At 35.2% G+C, this 14,165-nt stretch overlaps 1 protein-coding gene across 1 annotated transcript in view; it reads right to left on the reverse strand.

Moving 5' to 3' along the window:
• The window catches only part of COL5A2 (collagen type V alpha 2 chain), a 169,156-nt gene that overhangs the window by 46,026 nt on the left and 108,965 nt on the right, over positions 1-14,165 (reverse strand). Inside the window, exons 8-16 of the mRNA XM_066344868.1 lie at positions 13,944-14,021; positions 12,250-12,294; positions 11,054-11,107; positions 10,596-10,649; positions 9,051-9,104; positions 5,542-5,595; positions 3,771-3,824; positions 2,437-2,481; positions 1,886-1,939 (exon numbers count right to left, since the gene is read on the reverse strand). Of these exons, the coding sequence (XP_066200965.1) occupies positions 1,886-1,939; positions 2,437-2,481; positions 3,771-3,824; positions 5,542-5,595; positions 9,051-9,104; positions 10,596-10,649; positions 11,054-11,107; positions 12,250-12,294; positions 13,944-14,021 (492 nt within the window). The remainder of the gene's footprint in view (positions 1-1,885; positions 1,940-2,436; positions 2,482-3,770; positions 3,825-5,541; positions 5,596-9,050; positions 9,105-10,595; positions 10,650-11,053; positions 11,108-12,249; positions 12,295-13,943; positions 14,022-14,165) is intronic.

A 14,165-nucleotide genomic window follows, 5' to 3' on the forward strand; every position in this document is an offset into this window, starting at 1 on the left:
TAAATACATGTATCCATATAGCTATAAGAAAGAAAAATCAAGATTGAAAGAAATGAAACTAATCAAAATCATTCTTTTTTACTTGAATGTATCACCTTCTATCAAATTATCTAAAATATAATGAAATTTTGAACATCTTGGTCTTTTTAATAGCCATATTAATTCAGAGGAAGAATATGCTCCTAGTTAAAAAAAAAAAAAAAAAGCACACATGTATACACAAGAAATTAAGTAGGAGTGAATGCTGTGGTATCACCTAGATTCTTCTGCATACTGAAGTAATCATTCTACCATTGCTGTGACAAGCTGATGACTCACGGTTGCCCCACAGTTTGCCCTCAGCTAACAACAACAAAAAAAGGTAGCTTTCCCAAAGTAATACTCCTTGCATGGTCAATGCAGTTGTACAAGGATTAAGCCCATTCAAGAGCTGAAAGCCATCCCCGCTCCATAGTTCCCACGGAACTGAGGGCTCTCAGAGACCAAGGTGTCTGTTGCAGTTATAAGTGTTTACTTTCTCCCGACACACCTTAGTTTTTTTATTCATTTCTTCACACATGTAGTCTCTGAAAGCATTCCCCAATAAATTTCCTGCACACAAGTCTGCTTTTATGCTATTTTCTGGGAAACCAGACCTAAACTTCAATACAGTTGATGCCAGAAGTAGTATGTATATAAGAAAGTAGACTCTAAAATAAAATTTTCAAGCTGAATTTTTTCCCTGAACAGAGGTCCTAATGGTACTGGATCAAGAGAAATAAAATATAGAGTAAGAGAATTTTAATGATATGGGAGCACTCTTCCATGCTACACATTTAACACCTTGAAAAAGCCCCTGGGAGATGGTGTTAACATGAGAGATGTTTCTTAGAAATGTGAAAAGAGCAATGGCCCACACTGAGTTAGAAATGCCAGCTCTGGCTTGGCAGATGGTAGAAAAAAAGCACAAAGAAGGAAACTTACTAGATTGGACATGCTATATAAGGCTGGATAAGGCAACAGCTGACTATATTTCACTATATTCTCTACATTTCCAGAGGACACTTGGCTTACCAAAATGTAAGCAATTGCCTAGTGAGAGGGTCTCACTTCTCCCAAACCGGGGCCCTGACTTCAGTACTGACTTCGGTAGCATTGAAAAGTTCACATGTGGCTGTCTTCTGTGAGATTAGCAGTAGGGGATGCCATAAATCTAAGATTCTAGTACTAATGGGGATAACAGGATCCCAGAATAATTGAAGTCAAGTGGTAGTCCTTAATTATCAAAAGCAAAGTGGGTATAATGTAATGAACTGCAAGTTTGAAATATTAGCAAGTGTAGCCTGACCTTCAGAGAGCTGTGAAGAAAATTAATAGAATATGCCCCCCACCTAGGTTTGAGGCAAATGGACAGAAAGAAAGACATTTCTCATTCTGTACATTTAAAATAGATCAAAGGTAGATAGTCAGGAGACTCGTATCTTTGAAAGGGTACATTCACAGTACTTACCTGTTAGGATGGTAATGAACATAAAATAAAGATGTTTGAAAGAATGCTTAGTGTATAGTAAATGCTTGATAAATAATACCTATTATTATAATGTTTTTACTATTCCAGTTTATGTTTTTCCATTGATTATATTTCATGTTGCTATATGTTTTCATAATTTCTGGATTAAAATAAATAGACAACAAAAGGAATGTGATTATGTAAGATGTTAACATTAAGAGAAGCTAGGTGAAGAGTATACAGAAACTCTATACTATCTTTCTAATTTTTATGTAAACATAATTTTATTTCAAAATAAAAAGAGAAAAATTTTAAAGTAGGCAACCAGTACTGCTATTCTCATTTAGAAAACGTTTTCAGTGAAGCATTTGAGAGAGTTAAAATACACAAACTTACAGGAGCACCTTGTGGCCCAAGTCTCCCTCTCTCTCCCGGCATTCCCCTTGGACCCTGTAGATAAGAGAAAGAGAAATAACAAAAGAACATCTCCTGAAGAATCTTACTTAAACTTTAGGGCAGTTTGATCACCCTACTCAAAACAATTGAGATTTAATATAATTGACCACCAAGCAATAGCATATCTTGGGACAATCTGGGGTCTAAAAAACTCTCTACCTGTGGAGACATATAACATATCACATCTTACCTAAATAGATTTCACTTAATCTAGCTTTAATGGGCTGAATCTGCAAGAATTTTGATTTGATCACTGAGTACAGAGAGAAAAAAATAATAAGCATCCTCACATTTAAGAAAAACAATAAAATGCAAAAAATTTTTCTATTTGAAGGATGCAATTATTATTGTATGCTTGCCTGTCAGCTGGTAAACAATATTATTTCACCAGCAAATATGTTTTCCATGTCTTTCTGGTTTTTTTCATTTAAACATCCTCTTAATAAAATCTAAAGAGCAAAGAAAGAACAAATAATTAAATTGATACATACCATAGGACCCATGGCGCCCATCGGACCAGTAGGGCCAGCTTCACCCTAAAGCAAGAATTAGATCACATTATAATATGAGGAACCTATAATTGATATTCACATCATTTTGTTCCACATCTGTATCAATCTAAGCACATATTTTCAAAACAGGCATTTGAAAGGCCTTTCAGTGAAAGACCTCAAAAGTCTATTATATTACTTCTCCAAATGCAATGAAAATTTTGTTTCTATAAAAATAAGTCTACTTTGAACATGTGTACCTTGATTTATCAATGTTACCCCATTAAAATTAATAATAATAATAAAAGTCTAAAATAAAATTGAGGATTTAAAGAATATTGGTGGAACTTCACACCTAGTCACATTAATTAGTATCAAAAAAGTAATTATTGTATTTCCCCATGTATAAGTCGCACAGTTTTTGAAAAAATTAGGGTCTAAAAACTGATCTTATATAGTGCTTGTGGCATTTCAAATGCCATAGATGAAAATGAGAATGAGGCAATATATGAAGACAGTGATTCGTCATCAGACACAGATGAGGACAAGTTAATGGGTGGGAGTTTTGACAGCGATGAGGAGTTGTATGAATTTTATGATGAATAAAACTTGAGTTCAATAACTTTATGTAATACATTTTTTTTTTCAAATTTCAGGCCCAAAAATTAAGGTGCATTTTACACATTGCAACATCTTACACATGGAGAAATACGGTATTTGTTTATGTCTGATAATACTTAAGTCAAGTAAAACTTTACAAAGCTAAAATTGACAAATATTTCTTTAAGTTCTATTATAGGAAGTTTAGCAATAACAATTTTAAAGCCAAATATTTTTGCACATATGAATCTTATGATACTTCTCACTAAAAAGTTCTCTGTACTTACTTCCTTGATGTTTTCTCTCTCTCTAGAAACATAAATAAATTTGGGGAAGAAACAATGGCCAAAAAGCCCCAGAATTAAAAGAGCACTAAATAGCAGGGATAATGACCCATCTAAACCTCTCTGATATTTTAAAGAAGAAAAAAGAGTAAATCTGTTTTAAAAGGTAGATTCATAGTGCCATACGTCATAGTAAGACAATATCCATTCTACACGAACAGAGACCCAGGGACATAGTGTCCATTCTTGGTGGCAATGTTAGATCATATCATGTATCCTGGTAAAGTTACTGCTACTCATCCAAGAAAAAGTACCTTTATCTACTTAACTACTCATTTTTAAAATCCTCTTTCCTCCAGAATCACTCAAAAGGATTCTGAAAATATTTTTGGCACTTGAAACACAACCAAAATGCTACAGTGAGTTTAAATCAGGGTATCATACAATCACCTTTGAACCAGGTGCTCCAACTTCACCTTTAGGACCTTCAAGACCTTTGTGTCCCTGAGAAGAAAAACATAAATTTGTATTTTACTATTTTTTTCAGATGCATATAAAAAGAATCAAATATATATATATTGGCCCTGGCTGGTTGGCTCAGCGGTAGAGCGTCGGCCTGGCGTGCGGGGGACCCGGGTTCGATTCCCGGCCAGGGCACATAGGAGAAGTGCCCATTTGCTTCTCCACCCCCCCCCTTCCTTTCTGTCTTTCTCTTCCCCTCCCGCAGCCAATGCTCCATTGGAGCAAAGATGGCCCGGGCACTGGGGATGGCTCCTTGGCCTCTGCCCCAGGCGCTAGAGTGGCTCTGGTCGCGGCAGAGCAACGCCCCGGAGGGGCAGAGCATCGCCCCTGGTGGGCGTGCCAGGTGGATCCCGGTCGGGTGCATGCTGGAGTCTGTCTGACTGTCTCTCCCCGTTTCCAGCTTCAGAAAAATACAAAAAAAAAATTTTCACTCATACTTAATGATAATCTTGCAAGGTTAGCACAATTATTTCCATAAAAAAAAAATATATATATATATATATATATATTTACTAAAGTGTCCTATGAAAACAGATCTCCAACTTAAGGTTGTTACTCTAAATGTTTCCAAATCTCAAAATTGTTTTGAAAGTCTATTCAAAGAAAATTTGAGTTTCCCTTTTAAAATTCTTGACATGCTATGTTCTCACCTTTCAAATTTTTTGACTTCATAGAAATTTAACCTATAGCTATAAATAAAGAACTTATAAGAAAAGAAATAGAGTTTATATACTGATAAAATATGATTATATCCAGGGGTGATATTCAAAATATTTAATAACTAGATAGATAGATAGATAGATAGATAGATGATAGATAGGCAGACAATTTCTATATTATATGTACATCACACATAATATTTACCAATTAATTATCTTGAGTTACAAAGAGAGAAGCATACTACAAACTTACAAGTCTGGGTTGACTGAGCCCTCCTATGATCTAGGTCACTCTCTAGTATGTCACTTATCCCACTATGTAACAATTGCCTATTTTCTTATCTGAATCCCTCATTAGCCTGAAGCTGAAAGCCACGGAAAGTTTCTCATTTATCAATGTGTCCCCTTTTGTAGTACAGTATTCAGTACATAGTAAGAACTCAAAATTTATTTATAGAATCAAATGAAATTCAAAAGTGATGTAAAAAAGCATTGTCATTTTATTTATTTATTTACTTATTCTTCCTTTTTTCAAGTGAGAAGAGGGAGATAAACAGACAGACTACCACATAAGCCCTGACTAGGATCCATCTGGCAACCACCATCTGGGGTCAATGCTCTGCTCATTTGGGGCCAAGATGGCAACCAAGCTATTTTTAGTGCCTGAGGTGGAAGCTCCATGGAGCCACATTCAGCAACTGGGGCCAATGTGCTCAAACAAATCAAGCTATGACTGTGGGAGAGCAAGAGAGAGAGAGAAAGAGAGAGAGGGGGAGATGGAGGGGTGGCGAGGAAATGATTGCTTCTCCTGTGTACCCTGACTAGGAATCAAACCCAGAACATCACTGGGTCAATGCTCTACCACTGAGTCAACCAGCCAGGGCCAAGCATTGTCATTTTAGTAACTTCAGATGCCTACTGCAATCATAGCCATTAAGAACAACTGACAAATGGAATTTTAAAGACTTTGAAGGTAATGTTCCCCAGACCATATCACTAAGCCACAGTATCTGAAAGGATTACAAAAAAATTGAACTTACTCGGTGACCCTTCAGGCCAGGAAGACCAGGAGCTCCAGGAAATCCTCTAGCACCCTATAGGGAAGGGAAGTAAAGAAAACATTTAAAGCATTTCAGAATCATTAATAAGAATAGAAAATTGCTTAATATACATTCCCCCCCCCCCCAAAAAGAAAGATCTGGTACAAGGATTCTTTGAGTTATGACACAGTTCCATTCCTATGACAGTAACTTAACCAAAATTTTGGTGTAAGTCTAAACACACCCTAACCTAAGTGTTTACCTATCCTAACACAGTTATAACACCATAATCTTGAACTAAAAGCACAACTAAGTCACAGAGAAAGGAAAATAACATAAATATACTTTACTGTAGCAACAGAAAAAACAATAAAACAATGAGTAAGCTGAAATATTCATGTCTCAATATTTTTGTTTTTATGGGAGTGAGTGTTAAAACTTGAAATGTCGTATGTTGAGACTGTCATAACCTGAGGACCACTGTATATAGATTTTTATCAACAAACCAAAGAAGAAAAGGAACAGTATACATTTACCTATCAAAATACATCTAAGTGATCAAAAATTAACAAGGCAAACCTACTGTTAGAACCTGAAACGTGCCTTACACAGAGGCATGAATTGCTGACATGCCATTAGAGACAAGCCAAGTATTGATTTTTTTTTTTAGATTTTATTTATTCATTATAGAGAGGAGAGAGAAGGGGGGAGGAGCAGAAAGCATCAACTCCCATATGTGCCTTGACCAGGCAAGCCCAGGGTTTCGAACCGGCAACCTCAGTGTTTCCAGGTTGACGCTTTATCCACTGTGCCACCACAGGTCAGGCCCAAGTATTGATTTAATGACATTTTCAAAATGTCAAATTATATCAGTGTTATTCATAAAACAAACAAACAAAAACAAACAAACAAGAAAATAAGCCTGAATCAGCATATCTAGGTTGGATTCAACTAGGTCAAGGAATAGAAAGACTATCAAGAGAAAAACTTAAGGAAAACTATGACTTTCCTCCTTTATATGTGCTTTATTTGTGGTTAAAGAATAAATGCATTTGTAGCAAACCGATGTGTTTTATTTTCCCTGAACTTCTAAATATTGGTAGTAGACTATGATTAGAAAGATTATATTAAAATGAATATATAGAAAATATTTTAAAGTAAAATGATAGAAAAAATCTGGTGGATTTGTAATCGTTTAAAAAACTAACCAAAGAAATAAAATACCCCCAAAAAAGAAAAGTCAACACATACAGAAAAAATGGGCTGGTTCCTTGACTCAGTAATTTCTTAATTTTTTTTTAATTTTATGCATTGTTTACCTAAGTATATAAAATTTAAAAAATAAAAAAAATTAAATGTACATGCTAAGAGTCTTTTGAAATAATACTTGAAACTTTTTCCTCTTATAGATAAAAACCCAGTGACTTATTCACTTATTCTCATTGCCTATATTAATTAGGCTTTGAATTGAATACCATTGCCACTGTCACCAGTAGATTGAGCACCTGATAGCATAAAGATCAATGTTCTAAATTATTAGAAATTATTATTATTAATTTGAATATCCTGGGCACTAAGCCTTATGCTGACTAGTGGGCATTCAATGAATAATCATTGAATAAACAACTGGATTAAGAAATAATTTAATATTTCTTTTAATACTCAAAAGCATATTCCTAAACCTTTCTTTTTTTATTGAATTTATTGAGGTGACATTGCTTTGCAAACTGTTCTTAAGGAACTTCTTATGTCAGCACAATCTTAACTTGGAGAGTAAATCCATCTGTTTGCATTATAGCCTTCACTTACTGTTAAATTCATAAATAAATAACGATATATGAACTTTGATAAAAGCAAAATAATAATTCTTCTGTGACTGCTTGCAGGACATCTCTGTAGTGTTGGGGGTCGGTTATCACAGTAAGAGCACATCAAACCATTGTTCTCTGACCAAATAAAGTTCTATTAATTTTTCTGTTTACACAGCCCTGCTTAGGAATCCTTTCTATTCAAGAACTACCTTTAAGTTTTTCCACTGGAATGCTTCCCTTTACTGACATTTTTCTTCCTTCAGTCCTGAGCAGGAAACTCAGTACACATCCAAGACTACAAGGGAATTACTGAGCTATGTTATTCCAAATAATTAGTTAACTTTGGAGTTCTTGTGGTCTGCAAGGGAATTCTCATGTGATTACATATCTCTAATATACCAAGAAAATGAACCAGATGTACTAGAGCTCATAACTTTTCTCATTCTGCTGACCCAAGACTGTCATCATACCCCAATAGCAAGCACATTGTTGTACAATGTGTACCTGCTGGCAGGGCACATCTCCTCCCCGTGGAGGGTCCCACACTGTGCATGCACAAGAGTGCAGCAGGACAGGAGGTTCAAGCCTGGATTGGTTGACATGAACATCTGTGTTGATGACTAAACCATATGCCTCTGCCCATACTGACATTCCAAGACGATGGGGGAGGAAAGGAAAGAGAGCACGGGGAGCTGGGAACTGGTTTTATATTTGAAACTAAATAATCCTTAGAGCCCTGTAAATCTTCTTAAAAGAACATCATTCATTGTTTAAAAAAAAAAAATCTCAGTATTGAACCTCATCAATTTGCAGAAAGTAAATGGCAAGGAATTCAGTATTTTGGGATGTATAGAGTGGTGGAAACATTTTGAAATTATAGAAAATATAATAAGTAGGAGGCCAAATCAGTTTAGGGGGTGTTTGAATAAAAAAAAAACTTTAAAAGCAGAAATGTTAGGGTTTTTTTGTTTTTTGGTTTTTTTTTGCTTATCATTCTCTAATTTTCCCCATTGCCTGTGTATCACATCCTAGGGGAGGGTCTATCAGTACAATATAGGTGAGGATGAAAGGTGGGTTTAGAGTGTGTCCAAGTGGCCCAGATCCTACATTCTGGTGGAGTTGGTTGCCAGGGACCTGTCCCTGTAGTGAACCAAGGAAGAAGAAAACAGCTGTGTTAGGAGTGTTGGTAATCAGTGTATCTTGTCATAAGGTTTTAGGGCTCAGAACATCAGTCTAGAATTTTAGCCAACATTAGGGTTTGAGGAGCAGCCAAAGAGGCATCCTGTCCACAATTTATTGTCCCTAGTATATAAAAAATGTCAGTAAGTCCTCTTGCAAGTTATTGTTTTCAACATGTGAACAATAAACAAAAAGATTTAAAAAATGACCAATGTAATTAAGATGTAATATGTAAGTAAATCAGGCTAGTGATTTATTTGAAAATTTTATATTCCATGTTAGGTCATGATTTACTTTTCGAGCATTAGTAGGGTCAGTCATATGGTGTAGTACAAAGTGGGAAATTATAATTAACTATTATTCTGGTGAAATGTCCTGTTCTATAATGACAGAAAAGAGCATATCTTGGTAATAGTGTCTAATGCATATGTGGATAATGAATTGCAAGTTTATTTTAATACTTTTTTATTTTTTAAAGTTTGTCTTTACATTGTTGTATTGATATATATTTAAACTTACCGGAGATCCTGAGAATCCCACTTCTCCAGGATTTCCATTTCTACCGGCTTCACCCTTTATGGGGAAAAAAAAGCAAAGAAGCAAAGCAGCATTAAAACGTTCTCTTCTGTGACTAGATGACAAATCAATTGTAGATAAGAAGTCTTATTTAGAGAGCTTGTGTCTAATGCTCTACAATGTAAAACACTGAGCTGTATTTCTGAGGGCAATCCATTCTAGCAAGTCAGTTTGGGAAGGTTTCATCAAGTTTTCAAATGAAGAAATGAATATAAATAATACTGGCCTAATTTAGCTCACCACTTTATGAACATCAAAATTTACACACATGTGTATGTATACATAAAAATCTATATCAATATATGGCATTGAATTAAATAATGATAATTAAAATACTAATTGTCATTTCCTCTCTTGTTATAAAAAAATTAAGAATTGCCAGAGATGTCTTTCTTAAGGCCAAATGCAATGTAATCTGCTTTAAAAAATAATCACATGACACAGAAAGAGAAAATATTTACTTAGTTTAGAATCACATAGAAATTGATGAACTATCCATAATTGTATCCTTAACTTTGGTACAACTAAGAAAAGAATTCCAGAAAAGTAAATCTGTTATTGCAGCGTGTTGTTTGATCATGGTTTTAATGTTAAAATCTGAAGTTGAGTCTTAACTTTAATTAAAAATCAAATTGAAGAAATGTCTTTTTTAGCACCAGAGAACAATACTGACACTATCCTACATTCACATCTTAAAAATCCATTTAATGATGACCTTATAATGATGTTTTTTGTCATGAGAACAATACATTTTTCTTTCAGACCACTTCAGAGGTTTCATCACGAGGCTGAAGCTATCGTGACAATAATTCTAGTAGCTCACGGAATATCATAATAGAGAACCTAGGAAATGCAGGGAATGAGACAGTACCTAATAGTATAATACCATCAAAATTAAGAGCACTTTTAGACTCTGTAAAATTTCCTCTGAGCTCTCCAGTTTTGATTGACATTAACAAAAACTAAAAGTGAGGGCCCTGGCCGGTTGGCTCAGTGGTAGAGCATCGGCCTGGTGTGCAGAAGTCCCGGGTTCGATTCCCAGCCAGGGCACACAAGAGAAGCGCCCATCTGCTTCTCCACCCCTCCCCCTCTCCTTCCTCTCTGTCTCTCTCTTCCCCTCCCGCAGCCGAGGCTCCACTGGAGCAAAGATGGCCCGGGCGCTGAGGATGGCTCCTTGGCCTCTGCCCAGGCGCTAGAGTGGCTCTGGTCGCAGCAGAGTGACACCCTGGAGGGGCAGAGCATCGCCCCCTGGTGGGCAGAGCATCGCCACCTGGTGGGCGTGCCGGGTGGATCCCGGTGGGGCGCATGCGGGAGTCTAACTGTCTCTCCCCGTTTCTGGCTTCAGAAAAATACAAAAAACAAACAAACAAACAAAAAAACCTAAAAGTGAGGATAATGAAGTAAGAATTAATAACTTTCTTGTTAACACTCTAGTTTCTTCTTAGGTTCTTTCAAAATTTCAAAGCAAAATTAATAAAGGCAGCTTACATCTTCACCAGGTTTTCCAGGAGGGCCCTCTGGTCCACGTGCACCAGTTGGACCCTAATAACAAAACAAAACAAAAGGAAAAAAAAATATTTACCTATATTTACTCACACATATTAATGATTCAATCAAAAATATTACTGATACAAATAAACCAGAAAATAGCTTTATTGATATTCTGAATTTTATGTTGTATCACTTAGATTATGTATTCATTAGGAAAATATTTAATTTCACAAATGCAAATATCTCAGCACTGTCTGCTGACCATACTCAAGGTCTATGAATTTGAAAACTCTGCCACAAAAACATAGCTTAATCATGATCCATAATACAGGCCCCTGAACGAGACTGTAATTTCTTACTATATAAGTAACAAGCTGGTAAAATCAATAACTCAGGATAACATTATAATGCTAGAGCCAGTTTTAACTGAGTCTACATGCTTACTTGACATTTACCATTGGTCCAGGATCACCAGGTTCACCAGGAGGGCCTGCAGGTCCAACACCACCCTGAAATTGAGAACAAGTTGTATATACAAATACAAACCAGAGGAAAACAGAATACTGTATCCTTAAATCTCTGAAGTATAGTGCAGTTGTTCAAAGTGCTTGCTCCACCACTCTCCAGCTATGTAACTTTGGGTGAGTTACTTACTCTGTTTATACTTCAGTTTTCTACTCTATAAAATAAGAATAAGATGGTTCCTACTTCATTAAGCTTTTATATCTCTTTGGATAACTAATGCATATTAAGAACCTAGAATAACACTGGCATGAAGTATTTAGTTAATGGTAGTTATCATCTTCCTCTCCTCCTCCTCCTCCTCCTCCTCCTCCTCCTTCTCCTTTCCTTCTCCTTCTCCTTCTCCTTCTCCTTCTCCTTCTCCTCCTCCTCCTCCTCCTCCTCCTCCTCCTCCTTTTCTTCTCCTCCTCCTCCTCCTCCTCCTCCTCCTCCTTCTTCTTCTTCTTCTTCTTCTTCTTCTTCTTCTTCTTCTTCTTCTTCTTCTTCTTCTTCTTCTTCTTCTTCTTCTTCTTCTTCTTCTCTTCCTCCTCATCCTCCTCTTTCTCCTCCTTTCCTCCTTCTCCTTCTTCTTCTCTTCCTCCTCATCTTCCTCTTCCTCCTCCTTTCCTCCTCCTCCTACTTCTTCTCCTCCTTCTCCTCCTCCTCTACCTCCTCTTTCTCCTCCTCCACCACTATCTTATTGGTATGTTGACTATAGAAAAAAGTTTAAGATTATATCCTTCTTAAAAATTCCACAAAGTAATCACCTTGACTGTTATTTCTAATAACATCACATAGTAATGGCTTTTTCTGATCTGATTTCATAGCCTCAGAGGTGGCACATACCAATTACAAGAATTTTCATTCTGACATGTTATTTCAGAAGCAAAGGTGCATAAAAATTTCTTCATATTGGAGGTCAGTTACATAAAGAAACAGGACAATAAAACTTTAACCCCATGAACAACTTAGAAAAATCATACTGCATATATTTCTTAGTAAGTGAAAATTAATTGAATAGAAGCAACTTAAAATGATAATTATAATACACAATTTAAAGGTCAGCCAAAAGCAGTCCTTTCTGAGAGATCTTATTCATATATTTTTTCTTTTTTTATACAGTATATGATTTAATTATAAAAGGACTTACTTGCTGCCCTTGTAAACCTTGAGGTCCCCTTGGCCCAACAGGACCCTTCAAAGCAAAGGAGAAAAAAAGTTGCATACTGTTAATGATACTTAGGTCAAACATTTAAAAAATTTTGAATCAGCTTTAGAATCTGGAAAAGTGAAGCTTTGATAAGTGCAGGATATTAACATTCTCCATCTGTACTCATCTGGAATGTAGCTACATTTAAGAAGATTATAAAGCTAGGAGAACATTTGGGATGATTTTATATATACTCTCAGTGTCATAAAGAGAAACAAAGGATATGCCTGTACACACCCAATGTCTTTGGGCTGAGAGTATTTGCATGCTTAAGGGGTAGTTCTCTTACAACAGAAGGTCTGACAGAAGAAAACTCTTGGCAGGCATAAAGTCATTATCAAGCTGTTTATTTCAGTCTTCAACTTCACAGCAGATAATTCTTATAAATTAAATGAGAAAGTTGGATTAAAGGCATCTAAAACCATCAACAATAATGACTAGATTATTTTAAAGGTAAATTTAAAATTATCTGAGGAACTGAGTTTTCGGGATTATTTCTTTCTTTCATAACATACACTTAAAGTATCCTCACAGTCTTTCCTTATTTAAACATGAAATGATTATACTGAGACATAACCAAGGGAAGAAAAAGAAAATTAAATTTAAAAAAATTGGTTTATATATGTCTATACACTTTTTTAAATGTCATACCATAAAAAGTATAATCAATTAAATCAAAATCAATTTTGTTCTTATGGTAAAAACTTAAATTTTATTTTGAAATGATAGGCTTTTAGCTAGTAGAAGAATAAAAGCTTTATTACAAAAATAAACACATGTAACTTAAATTTCAAATAAATTAAAAGTTATATATTTCATAAAATTATTCCAAGATAATCACTGAATGAGACCACGGTGCTAATGACTTAAAAATTTATACAATGTGTAAGTTACAATACAGGCCTTAAGGATGGGTAGAATGGGTGGTTTTCTATGTAATCTGACTTTACACTTCTTATTTATTGAAATTCTATTAACCCAGGATACTTTTGAATTACGTTATGAGCAAAAAGGGCATAGGAGAGTTGGTTTTAAAAGTATTAATTCATTCAGTGAGATTGCATTACTACAAATGCTCAGGCTACAGTATGTACTTGCCTAGAGAAAAATGGAAATTTTTCTGGCTGCTGAAGAAATTCAAAAGAGGACGGCAATGACCAGTAGGCCCTGGAGGAAACTTTAGAGCTGTTGGTATAGTCAGGCATAGACTATTCATAAGACGTAAGAAATAATGAAAATTAAACAGCAAATTTGTTGTTTCAAAATTTTGCCAAATCACTATTTCTAATAACACCATGAAACAGCTGTTTTAGTTATTTAAATAGTACACTTTTTGATGTGGTGCTGATGTTTATATGTTTTAAAATTCCTTATTCTCTTTAAATAATAAATATAATAAATAAAACTTATAAACAGTCTTTTATTAATGTCAACTAATACTTTGCCAGGTATGAATGGAACCCCACTGGGCTTTTAACTGGTATGTAGCACAGTTTGATCTATATGTAAATTGAATAAATAATGGATGGATACCTTTATGAAGACACATATTACTCTTAACTAGCTAACTCACATCTTTCTTTTTAAAATGGTTCTTCAAAGGTACTTTGGTTATCAGTACAATTTGCACTTACCACTGAGCCAGGCATCAGTCCTACTTGACTCCCAAGTCCAGATTTTTCATCCAACCCAGCCATCTGAGCTGAAAATGGCTGAAAAAACAATGTGTTGACTTTATTTCTATAGGAAAAGGCATATATCAAAGTACTTAGTGAATTGAGAAATGTATGTAAATTCTCTGGGATTCTTATAGAATGAATCCTCTAAGAATCACTTTAAATTTTTGCCTTATTTTT

This window comes from Saccopteryx leptura, chromosome 7 (genome assembly GCF_036850995.1).
Source record: "Saccopteryx leptura isolate mSacLep1 chromosome 7, mSacLep1_pri_phased_curated, whole genome shotgun sequence".
Classification (NCBI taxonomy): domain Eukaryota; kingdom Metazoa; phylum Chordata; class Mammalia; order Chiroptera; family Emballonuridae; genus Saccopteryx; species Saccopteryx leptura.